The sequence below is a fragment of the Hyperolius riggenbachi genome, chromosome 3 (genome assembly GCF_040937935.1).
Source record: "Hyperolius riggenbachi isolate aHypRig1 chromosome 3, aHypRig1.pri, whole genome shotgun sequence".
In the NCBI taxonomy this organism is placed as follows: Eukaryota; Metazoa; Chordata; class Amphibia; order Anura; family Hyperoliidae; genus Hyperolius; species Hyperolius riggenbachi.
Window position 1 is genome coordinate 110,861,048 of NC_090648.1, and position 21,596 is coordinate 110,882,643.

The 21,596-nt window shown below is 46.1% G+C and overlaps 1 protein-coding gene and 1 long non-coding RNA gene across 6 annotated transcripts in view; one reads left to right on the forward strand and one right to left on the reverse strand.

Moving 5' to 3' along the window:
* The window catches only part of LOC137562945 (uncharacterized), a 197,026-nt gene that overhangs the window by 138,075 nt on the left and 37,355 nt on the right, over positions 1 to 21,596 (reverse strand). The window lies entirely within an intron of this gene.
* Positions 1 to 21,596, forward strand: part of LOC137562941 (melanin-concentrating hormone receptor 1-like) — a 44,609-nt gene that overhangs the window by 17,437 nt on the left and 5,576 nt on the right. The window contains exon 3 of the mRNA XM_068274775.1: positions 12,946 to 13,497. Within this exon, the coding sequence (XP_068130876.1) occupies positions 12,946 to 13,497 (552 nt within the window). The remainder of the gene's footprint in view (positions 1 to 12,945; positions 13,498 to 21,596) is intronic.

Genomic DNA, 21,596 nt, shown 5'->3' on the forward strand with positions numbered 1-21,596 from the left:
ACCCCAGCTTAGGGGAGTGCACACTTGGAAGTTCATCCAAGTGGCCAACTTTTCACCTGGAGCTGCGACCTAAGTTATTATCAGAAGCAAGGCCGAGTGAGGACGGTACTTCCTCACATGTGAGAAAGGTGGTTGCTTTCTACAGCAACCCAATTTTGTGAATATATATCTGTTTTAGGCACATATTCTGGTGTCCCGTTGATAATACACCAGATTGGGCTCCCGGTCTTCCTGTGTCTTTTTTTGTTTTTTCACAGAACCAGCAAATACACAATTTATCCATTTTCATACATTGTAGCTTTAATGTAAACAGTTCTGTTGTACATTAATAACCCTCCTGGCGGTTTATTAAAATCCGCCAGAGGGCAGCAAAGCGTTTTTGGTTTTTTTCATGTAGCGAGACAAGGTCTGCTTATGTAGCGAGACAAGTTCTGCTCAGCGGCATCCCCCCAGCCCCTCCGATCGCCTCCGGCGATCGTAGATCAGGAGATCCCGTTCAAAGAACGGGATCTCCTGGAGGGCTTCCCCCGTCACCATGGCGACGGACGGGATGACGTCACCGACATCAAAGGGGACTCTGATCCACCCCACAGCGCTGCCTGGCACTGATTGGCCAGGCAGCGCATGTGGTCTGGGGGGGGGGGGCGCGGCTGCGGCGCGACGGATCGGCGGCGATCGGATTGCACACGCAGCTAGCAAAGTGCTAGCTGCGTGCAGCAAAAAAATTATTCAAATCGGCTTAGCGGGGCCTGAGTGGTGCCTTCCGGCGGCATAGCCCGAGCTCAGCTCGGGCTTACCGCCAGGAAGGTTAAACCCACACATTTTATTTGTCTATCCCTCCTGTTTATTTAAACAGTTCATTTGTTTTGATAATGTATTAGATGTAACAATTAAGTAATGTATACAATCTGCTACTGTCTCTGCTCCTGGAATGTGTATTTTACTGTACTGTATACGTGTTAGGGGCGTGGCAATAGCAATAGTGTCAGGGGCGTAGCAATAGCCATAGCAGACATAGCAACTGCTATGGGGCCCTGGAGATGAGTGGGTCCAGGTGGTACTTGATGTGTTCACTATTAACTTTCCTTTTTTTTCTCTACCCCCTGACTTTGTCTCAGTGCCCATGGACTATACACATTATACATTGCATGGAAATGGAAATTGTCTAGTCAACTCCTATCCATAGTGTAGGGACAGGTGGCATTGCTTAAGAGTGCCTAGATCTAAAGGCCCCATGAACATTTTGCTATGGGGCCCCATAGTCTGTAGCAGAGGCATAGCTAGAGATTATGGGGCCCCACAGAAGAATTTTGATGGAGACAGCAGGTACTCAAGAGCAATGCCACCTGTCCCTATCCTATAGGATATAAGTTGACTGGCCAATGTACATTCCTATGCAATGTACACTGCAGACAGTCTATGGGCACTGAGATAGAGATAGATAGAGTCAGAGTGTGAAGGAAAACAGGAAAATAAATAGTGAACATATTACCTCTTGGGCCACCTTTGCTCCAGGGCCCCATATCAGTTGCTATGGCTACTATGGCTATTGCTACGCCCCTGGTCTGTAGCTATGCCACATATACGCGTATTAACTTGTAAACACTTTGCTGTTATCTAAACAGATGATGGGGCCTTCTCTAGCCCTAGAACTGACCCACCGACGTTAGGAGACCGGTATTTTAGAGCCCATAATGAGGTATAACCAGTGGCTTAGCAACAGCATGCAAAGGTTTGCTCAAAATTCAGCTTGAAAACTACTTTGGAGAGGCACTCATGAATAGCCTTATGCAAGAACCAGAGTACATTTTTAATGGTAAAATTATTATAATTGTGGCAGCTTTCCCATGACATATTTTTTATTTGTTCCCTGACCTACTTAGGCCTGGAACCCACTACAAAGTGCTATCGCTAATCGCAATCAATAGCATTTTTAATGAGGGTTTGTAAGCAGTTTCATGAGCGTTTTCTGGTGATTTTGGTAGCGATTTTAAAACGTGTAAGCGTTTTGCCAGCGATTGTGTAGCGATTAGCGTTTTTAATTCTGATTGGTACTTTCAATTACCGTAATTTTAATTTTTTTTACAGTGTGTAGTAATTTAAAAACGTTAGCAAAATTGCTCTGTGTAGGTTCTGACGAGCGATTACGCCAGCGTTTATATACTTTATATTGCAGAAACGCGACAAATGCTGCATGTCCTGCGTTTGTGGTTTTAATAATTGCAATCGCTCCAGTGAAATTTGGCCCATCCATTAACATTAGCTTAACGATTAGGGAAATTCGCCAGCATTTTGAATCGCTCCCTAAATGCTCAAAAAAATCGCTCTATTGGGTTCCAGCCCTGACTCTGTAGATGAATCTCTGAGACTGCGGCCCAACCACCACCAACTGTCTGACGTAGAGTCAAAAATTCAAACTTCAGCGTCACTATGTAGTATTAGAAATGTACTATGTAGTCTTATATGTATAAGGCTGTACAATCAGCTGCACTGTGTGATCATTACAAATGTGCTGCAGGATATGGTGATTGAAGACAATGGGCACAGATGAATGGCTGTAACTCTTCTCCAGTAAAGATCTGTGTGAGTGAGAAGGAATTTGGCCAACCCTCAATAGCCTTTCTGTACTCTAGGACAGGGCTTTTCAACCTTCTCACTAATTGTACCACTTCTATCCCCTGAAAATTTTCAAGTACCACCAGTGTGCCTGCACACTAGAGAGGACCCGATCTGGCTCAGTTGCTTAAGCCAGAGCCCGAGCAGAGAGCTGTTACTGCGCGTTTGCGAGAATGCCTACAAGATCTGACAAGGAGATCTTTGGGGGGTCCCAGCACTGGATTCCTTCTACTGAGGAGGAAGGTGGAAGCCTCTTTCGGATCCAGAAGCTTCAACCTCCAGAGGTAAATAACCTCCAGGGGCACGTTTTTTTTGTTTTTTTACAGGTACACTTACAGCTTTTCTTATAGGTACAGCTGTCGGTTTACTGCTGATCTGAGGTACACTCAGATCAGCGGTAACCTGGCAGCAGTGAAGAGACAGCCAGGGAAACAAGCTTCACCTGGCGAGGGGCTAGTACAGCCCAGCAGCACATTTACCTGGCCATCATCTCATGTAATGTGACAGGTCCTCTCTTGCCCAGCATGCTTTGTCACAATAGATGTACATTATCAGCACAGAGTTCCCTTTTAGCATGCACAGTGACAGCACGTATAGTTCAAATACAGGAAGTGACATAACTGCTCACTTGTATTTGAAGTATATGCACCATCAATGTGCACCATTCGCCTGGCTGATCTGAGGTCTGAACTTCTGAAGTATTCAGGGCAGCACAGTAAGGAGCAAGTGAAGGGGAGCAAACTTTGTGGAGACAGGACCAGGACAAGTGGCAGGCAAACCTGTCGTGTACCACCTGGCCAATAGCAAAGTACCACTGGTGGTACGCGTACCACAGGTTGAAAAGCCCTGCTCTAGGTAGTCATTGTACTGTCACAGAGTACCTGCCTGAGAGATGCTATGAGCTTCCTTGTGAACACTATAAGGAATGTGACCACATCCTCAATACTATGGTCTAACAAAATTGTCTTAAGCTGTAAGCAAAAATATATTTTTAACCCGGTACGTGCCACAGTATCTATCTACAGAGTTAGTTTGTAGAAAGCTTCAGTTTTTGGGTTATCAAATATAGCTTATAGGAACATGGACAGTGGCTGAACTAGATGTTAGAGATGGTCATGTCTGGGAGAACTCATGGAGAAGCATGTGATCAGTTTGGGGGGCAGCACAAAGCAGGGGAGGGCAAGAGAGCAACACTGAGAGGCATGTCATTTAGAAGGGAAAGTACCTCTGTGTCCCATTTGACCCCTAAAACCTGTCTTGGGAAAACTTTCACACACCTGCTACAATGGGTGGCCAGACAAGAATATTATTTATTATTTACTGCAATCCCCAGGACCCCACGCACTGTTTTTGTTAGCGTAGTAACTTGCCTATCCCGGCACAGTGCTCCGTGCTCCATCCCCGCTGGCTGCCTCATCTCCATGACTCTGTACTTGTCATTGCGTAATGTCTGGTCATGGAGTAGAGGCAGCTAGCGGGGATGAAGACAGGGAGCAATGCGCCAGGATAGGTGAGTAGCTATTCTGAAAAATTGGTGCAGGGGCCCCAGAGGGCACAAGTCAGGGGGGATCTTGGGGGCTTTGCACTGCTCAGGGGTTATTGCCCCCTTTGCCTCTATTTTAGCGCCAGCCCTGCATCCATAGAGATCAACCAGAAAATCGTACGACACTAGCCTGCACCCTGATATATCTCAGTTGATCCAGAGAAAGGCAAAAAAAACCTTACAAAGAAAAACAAAATCAGATGACTAGAATCACCATACAGTATGTATGTAAAATTGAGTGCAGAATACAGAGCTGGAACTGCCTGTCAGCAGCCTGCATCTCAGCCTGGAATCTGCTGTCTCTATCAAGCGCTTGTGTTGCAAGTCAAGCCTCTGATCCGCTCTTGCAGTTTGTGATGCTGAGCAGAGTGTGATGATATCAGTCAGTATATCACTTGTCCCCCAGATTTGCAACGTCATGACTACTTTACCTTTACAATGGTTGCGAATTCCAGTCACTTCCAGTCACTATCCAACAGAGGACTCAAGGCTGGCAATAACATGACCACCATTCCAAATAAGCTGTGCGGTTTCCTCCTGCACTTGCTGTCTGGATGCTTCCTTGAGTCTGTCCGTGACTCCCCCCACTGCACAGTATAAGAAGGACGGTAATGCCCTTTCCCCTATCCCCTGCATATTATCCCAGGTGCCACTGTGGGAAAGTGGCTTACATAGCCACACCCAAAAAGAACCTTTACTGAAGTGGGCCTGGAAAAATTGTATGATACTCACCCATGCAGGGGGAAGGCTCTATATTCCATAGAACCTTCCTGGTCCTCCATGCCCGCACTGCACTGCTGTCACGGCTGAATGGCAGACGACGAGGGATTCACACGTGTTTATGATGCGGGGGGTGAAACTAAAAATCGCTGGGCACCCCTGCAAAACTTTGGATGGGGCCCCCTCCACCCGGCACACTGAATAGAGACTGTCTACAAATCTTTGTCTACAAAACTTTGTATGATTCATTATCAGCGGCTGAGCAGATGCAGTCACTAGAACAACTGTGCAGAGAGCATAAGGTTTTTCCTCTCCTTGTCCTCAGTTGTCAGTCTCTCAGGATGGGGCCCCTGTGGTCTCTTTGCCCCCCTGCGGCTGCATCCATTGCAGAGTCTATTGTTACACCCATGTGAGGGTTAAGTATCAAATCTTCTTTTTAGGACATCTCTGGTACACTTTAAGCGCAGAGGTTTGTTAAGCTGTCTTGTCCATATGTTTCCAGTGAACAGAATCATCTCCAGAAATAGATTCCGTGTGGATAAGAGATAATTTGAAGCTGTGGATCCCACTGAGTCACGGCATCATTGAAAATGAGGACTGATTGGGTGTACACTTTATTTGGAAGAGAGGGAGGAGGCAATGCCCTTTAAATGAAAAGCAGCATATAACCTCCTGTAATACAAGGTATTGAGGAAGTGACAGAGACACTCTGAGTTGCCCTAGAAACTAGAGGAATGAAGGAGGGGGAGACGCTAATAATGGGGTGACCTATATAAATGCAGCATTAAATGTGGGGAGAGGTGCATGAAGCTGATGGGGATCTATCAGTGACATTTTACTGCTGACAGTCATGAAGTATCAGCTCCTTGAAAGTGACACGTTTATTAAAGGAGGAGTGGATTCACTTATATACATAGATATTACACACAGAGCTTTTGTAACTCTTCGGAAATTATTATTTAGAATTTATATAGCGCTGAGATCAGAGGCGGTTCTCTCATGAAGCAAGGTGAAACACTTGCATCAGGCGCAGAGATTATAGGGGCGGCATGTTTGTACTGTGAGAGGAGAGTGAGTGAGGTGAAGAGGTCATCATTGGGGAAAAGCAGCTTGTTGTGCTGTGTGAGGACAGCATAGTCACGCCTCTGCCACCTCCACATCTCACTCACTGTAGTCACACTTCTGCCACCACCACAACCACACCTCACTCGCTGTAGTCCCATCTCTGCCATCACCGCAGCTATACCTCACTCACTGCAGTCACACCTCTGTCACCACCACAGCTATACCTCACTCACTGTAGTCACACCTCTGCCACCACCACAGCTTTACCTCACTCACTGTAGTCACACCTCTGCCACCTCCACAGCTACATCTCACTCACTGTCTGCAGTCACACCTCTGCCACCACCACAGCTATACCTCACTCACTGTAGTCACACCTCTGCCACGACCACACCTCACTCGCTGTAGTCACATCTCTGCCATCACCACAGCTATACCTCACTCACTGCAGTCACACCTCTGCCACCTCCACAGCCACATCTCACTCACTGCAGTCACATCTCTGCCACCACCACAGCTATACCTCTCTCACTGTACTCACACCTCTGCCGCCACCACCACAGCTATACCTCACTCCCTGTAGTCACACCTCTGCCACCTCCACAGCCACATCTCACTCACTGAAGTCACACCTCTGCCACCTCCACAGCCACATCTCACTCACTGAAGTCACACCTCTGCCACCACCACAGCTATACCTCACTCACTGTAGTCACACCTCTGCCACCTCCACTGCCACATCTCACTCACTGTAGTCACACCTCTGCCACCACCACAGCTATACCTCTCTCACTGTACTCACACCTCTACCGCCACCACCACAGCTATACCTCACTCCCTGTAGTCACACCTCTGCCACCTCCACAGCCACATCTCACTCACTGAAGTCACACCTCTGCCACCTCCACAGCTACATCTCACTCACTGCAGTCACACCTCTGCCACCACCACAGCTTTACCTCACTCACTGTAGTCACACCTCTGCCACCTCCACAGCCACATCTCACTCACTGTAGTCACACCTCTGCCACCACCACAGCTATACCTCACTCACTGTAGTCACACCTCTGCCACCTCCACAGCTACATCTCACTCACTGCAGTCACACCTCTGCCACCACCACAGCTTTACCTCACTCACTGTAGTCACACCTCTGCCACCTCCACAGCCACATCTCACTCACTGTAGTCACACCTCTGCCACCACCACAGCTATACCTCACTCACTGTAGTCACACCTCTGCCACCTCCACAGCTACATCTCACTCACTGCAGTCACACCTCTGCCACCACCACAGCTATACCTCACTCCCTGTAGTCACACCTCTGCCACCTCCACAGCCACATCTCACTCACTGCAGTCACACCTCTGCCATCACCACAGCTATACCTCACTCACTGTAGCCACACCAATGGCACCACCACAGCTATACCCCACTCACTGTAGTCACACCTCTGCCACCACCACAACCACACCTCACTCGCTGTAGTCACATCTCTGCCACCACCACAGCTATACCTCACTCACTGCAGTCACACCTCTGGCACCTCCACAGGAACAGCTCACTTGCAGTAGTCACACATCTGTCACCTCCAAAGCCACATCTCACTCACTGCAGTCACACCACTTCCACCTCCACAGCCACATCTCACTCGCTGTAGTCACATCTCTTCCATCACCACAACCACACCTCACTCACTGTAGTCTCACCTATGCCACTTCCATAGCCACACCTCACTCACTGTAGCTACAACTCCCCCTTCTTCCACAATGACATGTCATAGTGCAGCCTCATCCCTTCCTGTCCAGCCTGACATGCATACTTGCCTAGTATAGTATAGTTTTCAGATAGCTTCAAACATGCAAATGCTGGGCCTTTTCAGGCAGCTGTAGGCAACATGCCGGACATCATGCAGTGTCTTCAGAAAGATATTATGGCATTTCTGCTGAGCAGTCTAGTAACACTATGGAGGTGCAAAGCAGACCATCTACACAGTCATAGTCATTGACATCAGCACTAGCCATGTTCTGAGGGGAAACCCCTTCCCCTCAGAACATGCACAGCAGTAATGTATTCGTTGAATCGGCAGTAAAAATCTTTGATGGCTAATTTTGTTGCTTTTCCACTCCTTTATGTTGCTGAGCTCCGATTGAGGCAGGTGTCTCATTTTGTCTCATCGTTGCTGCCACCTTCAGCGCAGCTGAGAAATGACTATTTTTAATAAATCCTCCAGCCCCTCACTGGAAGATTTAAAGGAGAATTCCCCTTTTGCTAAAGGGAAAAAAAAAATCAGTTTTCAGTTTGTAGCTAAGTACTGCATGGATTCTTGGCAAACGTTTTCCAGCATTACAACTTTGGTTTTATGTGCAAATATAAGGCACGCCTCTTAGAATGCTTCTGACAGAAGCTTGTAGATACGATTGTGCATTCACACTGTGCACATTATGGTATAACACAACGCATTCACTGCCCATACAATTGTACGGTCATTTTTCACACAGGCATGTTAAAGAGAAACTGTAACCAAGAATTGAACTTCATCCCAATCAGTAGCTGATACCCCCTTTTACATGAGAAATCTATTCCTTTTCTCAAACAGATCATCAGGGGGCTCAGTATGGCTGATATTGTGGTGAAACCCCACCCACAGGAAACTGTGAGGACCATGGTCCTGGCAGTTTTCTGTCTGTGAACCTTGTTGCATTGTGGGAAATAGCCATTTACAGCTTTACCAAAAAGCAAGCTGCAGCTACTTCCACTGATATCACCTGCCAGCAGTAAAAATGTCACCATGTGATAAAGGTCAGAATGTAAATCAGGGAGAGGAAAGATTTTACAATGGGCAAACACTGACTAAATCATTTATACATAATATTGTAGCAACAGTGTAGAATTGCACCACCCCAAAAGTTGTAGTTGATTGATGTGCCACGGCTACCTCGGTCACCACCCGAGCTCAGTCAAGGGAAAAAGTAAAGCCAGCACCATCAGATTGCTCTTTTACGTTTTATTTTAAAGCCAGCACCAGTCTTGCGACTGTCCTAGCTTGACAAGGAGCATGTGTTTTGCTCCGAAACATTGCTAAATTGTATGACAGTCTATACAATAAAACGTAAAAGTGCTTCATTTTTACAATAATTATGTAGAGAGAAAAAGTAAAGCCAGCACGGCTTTACTTTTTCTCTACATAATTATTGTAAAAATGAAGCACTTTTTTTATTACATTATTTTCACTGGAGTTCCTCCTTAACTGTATGTTGTTGGCGTGTACCTATTTTCTATACTATCATCTACTCTGAGCTTTGTTTTGTGCCAAACCCAATTCCGGGCAGGACCCAGTCATGCTTGGCGAAATAAACGATTCTGATGTGAACTCACTGCCCATACAATCGTACGGTCATGTTCACATCTGTGTGTTGTAGCAGATCATGCTATTCCTAACCTATTTTCTATGGTGTGTTTCTGGATAACGTGTGAAAGCACACAGGTTACACAGCAATTGTTTATGCAAGGAAGATAACACACCTGTTTTAAAAAGTACAACATGGCCTGCATTATGCATGCATTATAGGGAGGGCATTACGCAAGGCACATAGGGGTTAATGCACCAAAAAGCCTGTAAATCTGCTGTGCAAAATCAGCAGGGGATGAATACTTATTTCCCTCGCTGTATATTCACAACGTTTTTCTAACCTGACTGTTCCTTTAGCTCCTCTTTTATCAAACTGCACTGAAGCTTAGATCACACTGACTAAAAACCTAGCCTCACACGTTTTGGGCTTGTTCACATCTATGGCGTTTTGCGGTTTTTTTTTTAGCGCCAATGATTTTCGAAATCATCCTAAAAGAGCTTGGGCGATGATTTCTTATGAAAGTGTTCACATCTGAGCGGTTCTTTATGATCCGCTCAGCAAAGCGCTGCCTGTACCATTTTTGGGGCGATTTGCCTCAATGGATGGTATTGGGAAATTGCAAAGCGCTTGAAAATGCGCATGGTATAGCAATTTTCCCAGCGCTTTTAAAAATGAATACATTGTATTTATTCTTTTCCGGGTCAAAGAGTTCACTTCCTGACTTGCATCAGGAAGTGAAAAAACAATTCACTCTGCTAAAGCGTTTGAAAAGAGCTTTACAAAAAAAAATGAAGCGGGGAGGGGGAAAAAAATCACTCACAAAATCGAGAATCGCTGGCGTCAGTGATTTCGATTTTAGATATGAACAAAGCCTAAATGTATTTAAATGCACATATATTTATACATGTGTTGCCATTTTTTAGATGACTGGACAGACAGCATTTCTGTTTGCGTGTATTAATGCATTTCTTCATGGTAAATTACTTCCAGATGATAAATGCTGCATTTGCGGAAAACGTTCCTGCGTGAACTGGCATATTTCCATGAACAGTGATTTCACACAACAGCATTTTAAAGGGGACACCTCAACTGAGAGAAATATGTAGGCTGCCATATTTATTTCATTTTAAACAATATTAGTTGCCTGGCTATCCTGCTGATCCTCTGCCTCTAAGGGCCCGTTTGTATTTGAGCCGCATGCGTCTGTAAGATGCGCGGTGGCACTTCCGGGTCTGCGGGGACGCAGATGAATCCCATCAGCCGTGCACCATTTTGGATGGAGATGCCGGCCGAATCGCTAGCGCAAGTGATTCGCCCGTCGGCGCTATTGATCCCTATGGTATGGCAGAGGTTCCCCGTGCGATTTGCATGCGGGAAAACTCTAAGGATTCAGCGCGGAAACCGCACAAGTGGAAACGGGCCCTTATACCTTTAGCCCTGAACAAGCATGCAGGTCAGATTTTTCTGACTGCAGTCTGACTAAATTAGCCACGTGCTTGTTTCAGGAGTGTGATCCAGACATCAGACACTACTGCAGCCAAGAGTTAATTATATATATATATATTCAGCATATAGGCAGCTGGTATAATTTAAAAGGAAATAAATATGGCATATCCATCTCAGTTCAGTTCAGGTGTCAGACCTTTAAAACATTTGGATCCGATGCTAAAAAAGAATCAGTGTGAACATACAGGGAGTGCAGAATTATTAGGCAAATGAGTATTTTGACCACATCATCCTCTTTATGCATGTTGTCTTACTCCAAGCTGTATAGGCTCGAAAGCCTACTACCAATTAAGCATATTAGGTGATGTGCATCTCTGTAATGAGAAGGGGTGTGGTCTAATGACATCAACACCCTATATCAGGTGTGCATAATTATTAGGCAACTTCCTTTCCTTTGGCAAAATGGGTCAAAAGAAAGACGTGACAGGCTCAGAAAAGTCAAAAATAGTGAGATATCTTGCAGAGGGATGCAGCACTCTTAAAATTGCAAAGCTTCTGAAGCGTGATCATCGAACAATCAAGCGTTTCATTCAAAATAGTCAACAGGGTCGCAAGAAGCGTGTGGAAAAACCAAGGCGCAAAATAACTGCCCATGAACTGAGAAAAGTCAAGCGTGCAGCTGCCAAGATGCCATTTGCCACCAGTTAGGCCATATTTCAGAGCTGCAACATCACTGGAGTGCCCAAAAGCACAAGGTGTACAATACTTAGAGACATGGGCAAGGTAAGAAAGGCTGAAAGACGACCACCACTGAACAAGACACACAAGCTGAAACGTCAAGACTGGGCCAAGAAATATCTCAAGACTGATTTTTCTAAGGTTTTATGGACTGATGAAATGAGAGTGAGTCTTGATGGGCCAGATGGATGGGCCTGTGGCTGGATTGGTAAAGGGCAGAGAGCTCCAGTCCGACTCAGACGCCAGCAAGGTGGAGATGGAGTACTGGTTTAGGCTGGTATCATCAAAGATGAGCTTGTGGGGCCTTTTCGGGTTGAGGATGGAGTCAAGCTCAACTCCCAGTCCTACTGCCAGTTTCTGGAAGACACCTTCTTCAAGCAGTGATACAGGAAGAAGTCTGCATCCTTCAAGAAAAACATGATTTTCATGCAGGACAATGCTCCATCACACGCGTCCAAGTACTCCACAGCGTGGCTGGCAAGAAAGGGTATAAAAGAAGAAAAACTAATGACATGGCCTCCTTGTTCACCTGATCTGAACCCTATTGAGAACCTGTGGTCCAACATAAAATGTGAGATTTAAGAGGAGGGAAAACAGTACACCTCTCTGAACAGTGTCTGGGAGGCTGTGGTTGCTGCTGCACGCAATGTTGATGGTGAACAGATCAAAACACTGACTGAATCCATGGATGGCAGGCTTTTGAGTGTCCTTGCAAAGAAAAAAGGTGGCTATATTGGTCACTGATTTGTTTTTGTTTTGTTTTTGAATGTCAGAAATGTATAATTGTGAATGTTGAGATGTTATATTGGTTTCACTGGTAAAAACAAATAATTGAAATGGGTATATACTTGTTTTTTGTTAAGTTGTCTAATAATTATGCACAGTAATAGTCACCTGCACACACAGATATCCCCCTAAAATAGCTAAAACTAAAAACTACTTTCAAAAATATTCAGCTTTGATATTAATGAGTTTTTTGGGTTCATTGAGAACATGGTTGTTGTTCAATAATAAAATTATTCCTCAAAAATACAACTTGCCTAATAATTCTGCACTCCCTGTAGTCTCAGTATGTACTTACTCCTAGAGATGGTGAATGATATTCAAATAATTTTGAGATGATGCAGCATTATGCAAATGGTGTATGCAAATGTATGCAGCTTACAAATGAACCAATCAAATACTGCTGAAGTCTATTTCAAGCTACATACATTAGCATACAAAATTTGCATAACCCTACATCAACTCAAAATTATTTGCATCTCACTGACCATCCCTACTTACAGCTATGGTTTGATGTTAGATTGTAAGCTCCTTTGGGGACATGGAGAAATGTTAATGTTTCTATGTAAGACACTGCACAGTATATCAGCATTATACAAGTTCACAAAATATATTTGAAAACATTATATATATAAAAGTACTAAGCTCTTATAATGCTGTTTGTTCTGATCTCTTGGCAGATATGTGGCGGTGGTACACTCGGCCACCATGGGCCAGCGGAGGAGTGTGCGCTGCACGTGGATAGTGACTGGCTGTGTTTGGCTTTGCTCGCTGCTCCTCAGCACACCGGCACTGCTCTACTCTGGAGTGCGATGGGGGGATGGAGAGGCTCTGTGTGTGCTGGACCTCCCTGGAGCTCCTCCCTCTCTGTACTGGTACACACTGATGCACAGTCTGTTGACCTTCCTACTGCCGCTGTCAGTCATTGTAGTGCTGTACTCCCTCACCCTTCATCACCTTTCCAGGGTTATGAAGAGAGTCCAAAGGGCTCCATCTCAGCGTAGCCGCAGGGTTACCCGGATGGCTCTGGCTATTGTTGCTGCTTTTCTATTTTGCTGGGCTCCTTTCCATGCAGTCCAGCTTGTCAATCTGTTCTCCACTGGGCCTCCTTCAAGCTCTACTTTCTACCTCAATCAAGCTGCCATCTGCCTGGGCTATGCTCACAGCTGTGTCAGCCCTCTACTGGTCATTTGCTGTACTGAGGGATTCCGGGAGAGACTGCCTCATGCACGGTGAGTATAAGTCTCTCTGCTTCACTACATCTTCCTCCTCCTGTCGAATACATAGTATGAGACAGCAAATCTGCTGTCAAATGTTGAAACACTAAAGGTGCCAATACATCTAGCCAATGGTGCAGCAATAGGGGTTGCAGGGGTTATGACCGTATCGCGGCCCTTGGGCCAGAGGGGCCCTCCCTCAACCACAATATTAGTTCTTTGTTGGCCCTGTGCTGCTGTGCTGGTAATGATCCCTTCTATAGATACTTTGAATAGTAGTAATCATTAACAAACTGTTCCCCATCCCTTTCTTGCACTTCTGACACTGTGGTTGGCAGGTTTTGGTGCACCGTATTGATTATGTATAGAGTGCTTGGGGGGCCCAATGTAAAACTTGTACCGGGGCCCACAGCTTCTTAGCTATGCCACTGCATCTAGCGATGTATGGGCAGATTCGACCAAGAGACAGATCTATTGGTTGCCCATACACCATAGGCCGAATCCCAGTTGATTTCAGCATGACATTTTGGGGGATCGGCCTTGTGTCGCCGCCTTGCTGCCCCCCGCCGTGTCCCCCCAAATGTTTTATGTGCCCCCCAATGCCCATGCATGAAGATACTTTACCAGGCTGTGGCTAGATAGTGTACTGGTTAAGGGCTCCGCCTCTGACACAGGAGACCTGGGTTCGAATCTCAGCTCTGCCTGGTCAGTAAGCCAGCACCTATTCAGTAAGGAGTTCTTTGGGCGAGACTCCCTAACACTGCTACTGCCTACTGAGTGCACTCTAGTGGCGGCCTCATAAGCGCTTTGAGTCCGACAGGAGAAAAGCGCTATTCAAAAAATGGAATTATTATTATTACCTGTAATTTTGCATAGGAGCCCCACGTGACTGCCGGCGTTATAGCACCTAAGACAGGTGTGTGACATCAAACACGTGCCGGTAGTCACGTAGGACCCAAATGTGGAAGTACGGCAGACGCAGCAGCAATACTAGCGGGTGAAGTGACAGGCAAAGCATGCATGTGGCATCTGGGGATACATACAACATTTGAAAATGACAGCGGTCGGGGGTTGTAGATGCTTGTGATATCTCACATTTCAACGCATTAAACGGGCAACGCGACGTACCGCAGGAAGTGTAAAAGAGGCCTAAATGCTTTATGTAATACATATTAGGGACCTAAAAGCTATATGTTTGTGTGCATACGTATTTAAAGTTTTATGCTTTTCCCCATAGTTTCCCTTTAACAAGGGAGAAATGAAAAGCGCTGGAGCTAAGCAATCAAACCTCTCCTATCCGACTGGATGTCAGGAGACTCCTAGCTCGCGTTTTCTGAAAGACTGCCAAGTATCCTCCCCAATGTCCCATCAGACAGGCACATGAGTCTGCCTATCCAAACAAATGTGACATATTTAATTTTCTTTCAATTAACCTTTTTCTTTCTCATAAATATTAACTGCGGTGACTCCTGATTTCCCACTTTACAGCTGAGCCATATAATGTATTGCAATCAGCCACCAGTACTGCATAAAATAGCCATAGGCTAATTCATGCAGAAATGGGAGTCTGATTGTCACATAGATGGGAGCATTAACAAGGAAGAAAACCACTGGATTAGAAAAAAAACCCAAGATAGCAGCTAATAGAAAAGTGAATATATTCTAAGGTCCTCCATATAGAAAGCAGGGAACAGACAGGATGGGAATTCTGCAATGGCGGGAAAAGCCATAACCTAAAGGGGGAGGGGGTGTCAGACATGGAAGATGGGTGCTACATGAAATAAATGCCAGACTGCAGGGGAAAAAGGGTAACTGCAAATGGGGAGTAGTTGAGGATGCAGGGTGGAAGCTGCGGGAGAAGGGGGGGGGGGGGGGGGGGGGGGGGGGGGCAACTGATATGGAGTCCTAAAACCTGCCATTTTAAAGGGCACCTGTAGGGTGCTTATCAATGAATTTGCTGTATTCCAGGTTTCACAGTAATGCTGGATTGGCAATTAAAACATTATTTAATGTAAATCTCTAGGGGAAAAATGTGCCCCTGGGAGGTATTTACCTCTGGAGGGGGAAGCTCGTTCCAGTGCTGGCTCCCCACAGCGTCACTGATCATAATATTTATAGGCTGCCGTGTGCGCAGGCACAGAAATAGCCAAGGGCGATCGGGTCCGCTTTACTGCTCAAGTGTGAGCCATCTGCGCCTGTGCAGTAGAGTGGACCTGATCACTGCGTGCACCGCTGACAAGGGACTTTTCGGGGGTCCCAGTGCTGCGTCCAATCTAGTAAGGAGGAAAGGGGAAGCTTCTTTAAGATCCAGAGGCTTCCCCCTCCTGAGGTAATTACCCACTAGGGGCGCAATTTCCCTTCATGTACACTTTAAAGTAATATAATTCAACCTCTTGACAGCAAAACTTTTCTGAACCATCCTCCAGGTCTGTGGCCACCCTCAACTGTGGCCAGCCGCCCCCCCCCCCCCCCCCCCCAGACAAACCACGAGAAAGACATGAGGGTAATGAGGGTACATGCACTAAAAATTGGTAAGGTTGCCCTGGGCAGCAAGTAATGTAGCGTGTTACTCTAACAACGCTCGCATTACCTAAGTAACTTGGGTTACCTTGGCAGCCTAATTAATGGTAAAATTGCTGTGCACCCTCTGCGCACTTTACTGACGTTTAAGAGTCTCTCCCTAATTCTCCCTCCGTCTCTCTTAGGCCTGTCGCACAGGAGGCTGAAGGCGGTGAATGCACTGCCTGTCAGCAGTTGCCGTGTACAGGCGCTGAAGAAGCCGACCCCCTCCTCTCTCTTAGGCCGGTCGCACAGGAGGCTGAAGGCGGTGAATGCACTGCCTGTCAGCAGTTGCCGTGTACAGGCGCTGAAGAAACCGACCCCCTATTGAGAAACATCTGAGCTTGGCTGCAGCCATGCTGAGAGGCGACATGACGTGTTTTTTTGACTCTGGGTAACAAATGTTCCTTATAATTCTCTTGCATTACCACACCAGTGGTCACATCACTGGTTACATAGTGCCAAAAGGGCACCAAGGAAATTAGGGTGCTGGAAATAGCAGAATATAGGTAAAATCACTGTTGGGAGGTGGTAATTCAGTACATTTTACCAATATTTTACTAACATTAAAATAAACCTATTCTCACCCGAGGCCTCCCTCTAACAATACCTGCGCCCTCCCTCTAACGATGCCTAACCCTAACCGATCTCCCCACGGAAGCCTAAGCCTAACTGCCCCACCCCCCCTGATACCTAATCCTAAGCAGCACTTACCCCAAGCCTAAACCTAACAGCCCCCACCGCTGCAAACCGCTGATATGCACATCACCTTAGCTGCTATATACATAGTATTGGGCACTGTGGAACTTTGGCCGTCCCATAGGCACCCATGTTACTTGCAGCTATAAAGGGAAATTTGGGGGCATGATAAACAAGCTGCAGCTCCAAATAGGTGCACAAATGTATTTTTATAGCTGCAATTAACATGAGTGCCTATGGGGTGTCCACACTTTTGAGGCACCTCTGGCACCCAAATTTTCCATTTCAACATAGCTGCCTTTTTCACTGCAGGGGTGCTGTTAGCAGAGACACTGAGGTCAGCAGAGAGGCACAGAGGTCAGCAGAGAGGCACAGAGCTCAGAAGAGAGGCACAGAGGTCAGCAGAGAGGCACAGAGGTCAGCAGAGAGCACAACAGAGAAACACAGAGGTCAGCAGAGAGGCACAGAGCTCAGCAGAGAGGCACAGAGCTCAGCAGAGAGGCACAGAGCTCAGCAGAGAGGCACAGAGCTCAGCAGAGAGGCACAGAGCTCAACAGAGAGGCACAGAGCTCAACAGAGAGCACAACAGAGAAACACAGAGGTCAGCAGAGAGGCACAGAGGTCAGCAGAGAGACGCTGCATAGGTGGATGAAATCTTCCCAGGCAGGCAATGCAGCTGTCCTCCACTCACATGTCTCGTCACAGAGCTTCTAGTAATGTGAGATATGTTAAATATAGCAGAAAACTGGGACACACATACAAGGGCCCCTTTCAGAGGGGTTTGCAGTTTAACAAGGGGACGGGGAGGAGTAGAGAGATGAAAATCCTACTAGTTATGGATTTACCAGTGCTGTCCTATACACATAACTATTACTCTTTCAGATTTCAGTGAGCTGACACTTAAATGTATATTTTCTGGGGAGGTAGGAAAGGTTTTATTGAAAAAAAAGAAAGTCACTGAGATAATGACATTATTCTTATTTTTTTTTTCCGTTATAGTGGTCTAAGTTAGTCTAGTATAGTATGAAAAAGGTTAAAACCATTTTGCGTTTTTACTGCTATCTGTATTGCCAAAGGCGTAACCTGAGGTCCCAGGGCCCACTAACAAAGTAATTATGGGGCCTGACCAGAGCAGGATCATTCACAAGGTAACCTAGGTAGGTGCCTAGGGCCTAGTGGGTGAGAAGGGGCCTTACTGACACCTTCTTTGACCCCACTAAATTCTCAACTTATTAGAAAGACATTCATGGGAAGGGGGGTGGGGGGCAAAATTAACATATTGCCTTGGGCTCCCTTTATCTTAATACTTTTCTAGGCCTGAACCTTTACAAATCTGAGCCTTTGGCATGGATTTGAGTGAATAAAGCAACTTACAGTCACACACAACCCAGTTTCTCCATATATGACACTTTCCACAGTGGAACCCTATGCTGGTTTCAGGGTATACTGGGACTTGTTGCAATCATTAAGGGGTGTATGCTGTAATAATGTAGAGAAACATGGACACTACAAAACGAAGCAGGAAAAAAGGGTGCAAGAGTCCTTGCGGAAAAATGCTGCTCTCATAGGCGCCAATATTAAAAGCCGCATTTTGGGATATGAAAGGGAATTTTGGGCACTTTTAGAATACCTGCGATATGCGGCTAAGAAGGTAAATTTGGCTCCTGATTAGAAGCAAGAGGGGGGAATTTTGGCGGACAGGCTTGCGGAAAACAAAATTGGCTTGCGAATAACTGAATTGGCTTCTCTTGCTGTTAATCTGGCGCCTCCAGGCACCGAAATTTACCTTCATAGCCGCAGATAATCGCTTTGCGGAAGAGGGGGTTAGCTTTAGGAAGGTGATTTAGGTTTGGCGTCACCGGGTGGGTTAGGTTTAGGCACCACCGGGGGTTTTTAGGGCTAGGCACCAACGGGGGGGGGGGGGGGGTGTTAAGTCTTAGGGCCAGGCACCACCAGGGGTGCACACCATAAGATAGTTTGGCAGATAGTTGGTTCAATAGATCATTTTTGTCACGTCTGATCTTATTCTTGATCGTTTTTCTGATCGACTTATCATAGAAGTGAATGGAAATTGATAAGAAAAGATAAGAAAATCAATTGGAAAATCGATCGGACATTAAATCGGTTGAAAAATCTCGTCATGTGTACCTAGCATTAGGGCTAGGCTCCACCAGGGGGGTCTGTGTAAGAGCAGGGTTAGGTTTAGCCATAGTAAAATATCAGTAAATCTTACCAATATTTTACTATCAAAATCCAGTAGTAGAATATCGCTAACTTTAGCGATATTTCACTAGCGGAAATCCCCTGTGCCCTTTTTTCCAGGCGCCTTTTCTTTATGTAAACTCTGGTGCACATAACCAGTGGGGGCCACTGAGCACTGCCACTGCCTTGTTTTCATGTAGGCCTACAATGTACATAACACTACACTTGTTGCACTAACCTGTGCTCTATCTATCTGAAGGAAAGTAACTCCTTAATATTCAATACAAGTGTCTGGAGATATTGCAGTACTCATTACAGCATTCCAGCAGTTCCTAATTTGTGTATATCCACTGATTTCCCCAGTCCTCACAATGTAAGCCCGTAAACTGAACTCTAGCAGCAGTAGTATTAATAACAATAATAAATTAGAAAGTAACTGAGCAGCACTGTTATACATTTATAGTAATTTTATTAGTCCTAAACTGTACAAATTGAATTTCTCTCCAGGGTAGTCCTCTGCTATAATGCATTACATTTTCAGTAGCGCAAAATTAAACCTGTAATGTGGAGTGCATAGTGTGAACCATAACTGAACTTAGCTGCAGGGTGCTGCTAGGTACAAGCAACTCTAGCGGCCACTTAGGGCCTCACCTACTGCAGGGGACTTCCATACTGGGCTCCCAGCCAGCACCCCTGCACGCTACTGACAGCTAATTCTCAGACCTGCAGATCAGCGATAATGGGCATAGCGATGCACAGCCACGGAGGGGAGGACTACAGATGTGGAAGTGACATTACTGGTTGTACCTTTGGGGACCTATGGGTGGCACTACCAATACTAAGGGATGACTGTGGGTACCTAAGGGGGAGGGGGGGAACTACATATATGGGCGGGTAGCCTTGGCTACCTATAGGGAGAAATTATCCATACTGGGGGACACTTTTGGCTACTAATAGAGGAAGGATATCTATACTGGGGGTCACCTCTGGCTACCTATGGGGGAATACATATAATGGGGGGGGGGACATTTGACTACTTATATTGGGAGGGATACCTTTGCTATACTGGGGGGGGGGGGGCTACCTTTACTTGGGGGCATTTAATTGGCTACTTATACTGGGGGGAAATCTTTGGCTACCTATTCTTTGGCAACCTATTCTGTGTGGGCTACCTTTACTTGGGAAACTCATTTGGCTATCTATACCTATGTAGGATAACGTTTGCCACATTCCATATATGGGGTAATGTTTACTGTATTTTCATATGTGGCATTATGCTTGCTGCATTTCTTATGAGGGGAGTAATGTATGCTGCATTTCATATTGGGTTGAACCACTTTACCACTAAAGGTGGCCATACACTGGTCGATGTGCCATTAGATCGACCAGCTGACAGATCCCTATCTGATCGAATCTGATCAGATAGGGATCGTATGGCTGCCTTTACTGCAAACAGATTGTGAATCGATTTCAGCCTGAAACCGATCACAATCTGTTCAGCTGCTCCTGCCGCCTGTCCCCCCCCGTATACATTACCTGAGGCTGGCTCCCGGGCGTCTTCTCTGCACTGCACCGCACTGCTGTTCTTGCTCCATCCCGGCGCTTCCTGTGTTACTCCGTGACCAGGAAGTTCAAATAGAGCGCCCTCTATTTCAACTTCCTGGTCACCGGAGTGACACAGGAAGTATAAGCGTACACTGGGAGATGCGGAAATGCGGTGCAGCGAGGAGAAGAGGACCCCGGAGCCAGCTTCAGGTAATGTATACATGCTCGGATCGGGCCCGAATCGTACGCCGCAAGCGACGCGCTCCTACCGCCGGGCGATCGAGGGTAATTTCCCGCACGGCGCGATCGACGGTCCGATCCGATTTCGGGAGGGAATCGGATCGGCGGGTGCGTTTAGCGCAAGCGATTGGCAGCAGATCCGATCCCAGGATCGGATCTGCTGTCGAAACGGCCGTGAATCGAGCCAGTGTATGGCCTGCTTAAGGGATTTTCCTCATAAAATCCAGAGCAATTTTCAGATTTCAGCACAGCTTCTATTCATTCGGCAATACCTTTAACACTACTTATCACACCTAAATGATCGATACATAGTTTTTTTCGCCACAAATTAGGCTTTCTTTGGTTGCTAGGTTTTGCTAAGAATTATTTTATTTTATATGGATTTTAAAGGGAAAGACATCAATATTTCTCAGTTTTCAGCAATTGTTTTTTTTTTTTTTTTTAAAGTGGACCCAAATTAAAAATACAAGATTTCAGAAATAAAATCTATTTTCTAAACGATGTCACGCTCATGCGCAGAGAGTGCCCGGCAACAGGAGCGCGATCTAGGACGCGCTCCGCCGGGCAGCGCAGGTGTACTACTCCGGGTCAGAGTGACACGGAAGTAGTAAAACCCCCAGAGATGTTCGCCGGGCGAACAGTTCGCCACATCTCTACTTTGTATGTGTTAGAGTGGTGCAACTAAATATTTTGAATTAAAAAAAATGATGGCTCACCCTGCTGCCGCTGAAATTCCCAGCGGCGTAACATTATTCCCCCTCCGAACCGTAGCAACTTGGAGGGAGAAGTAATTTAGGGTACAGCGATTGCCGGAACCCCGAATTACCCTTGCACGAGGCACACACTATAGCATTAGTGCTATAGCGGCT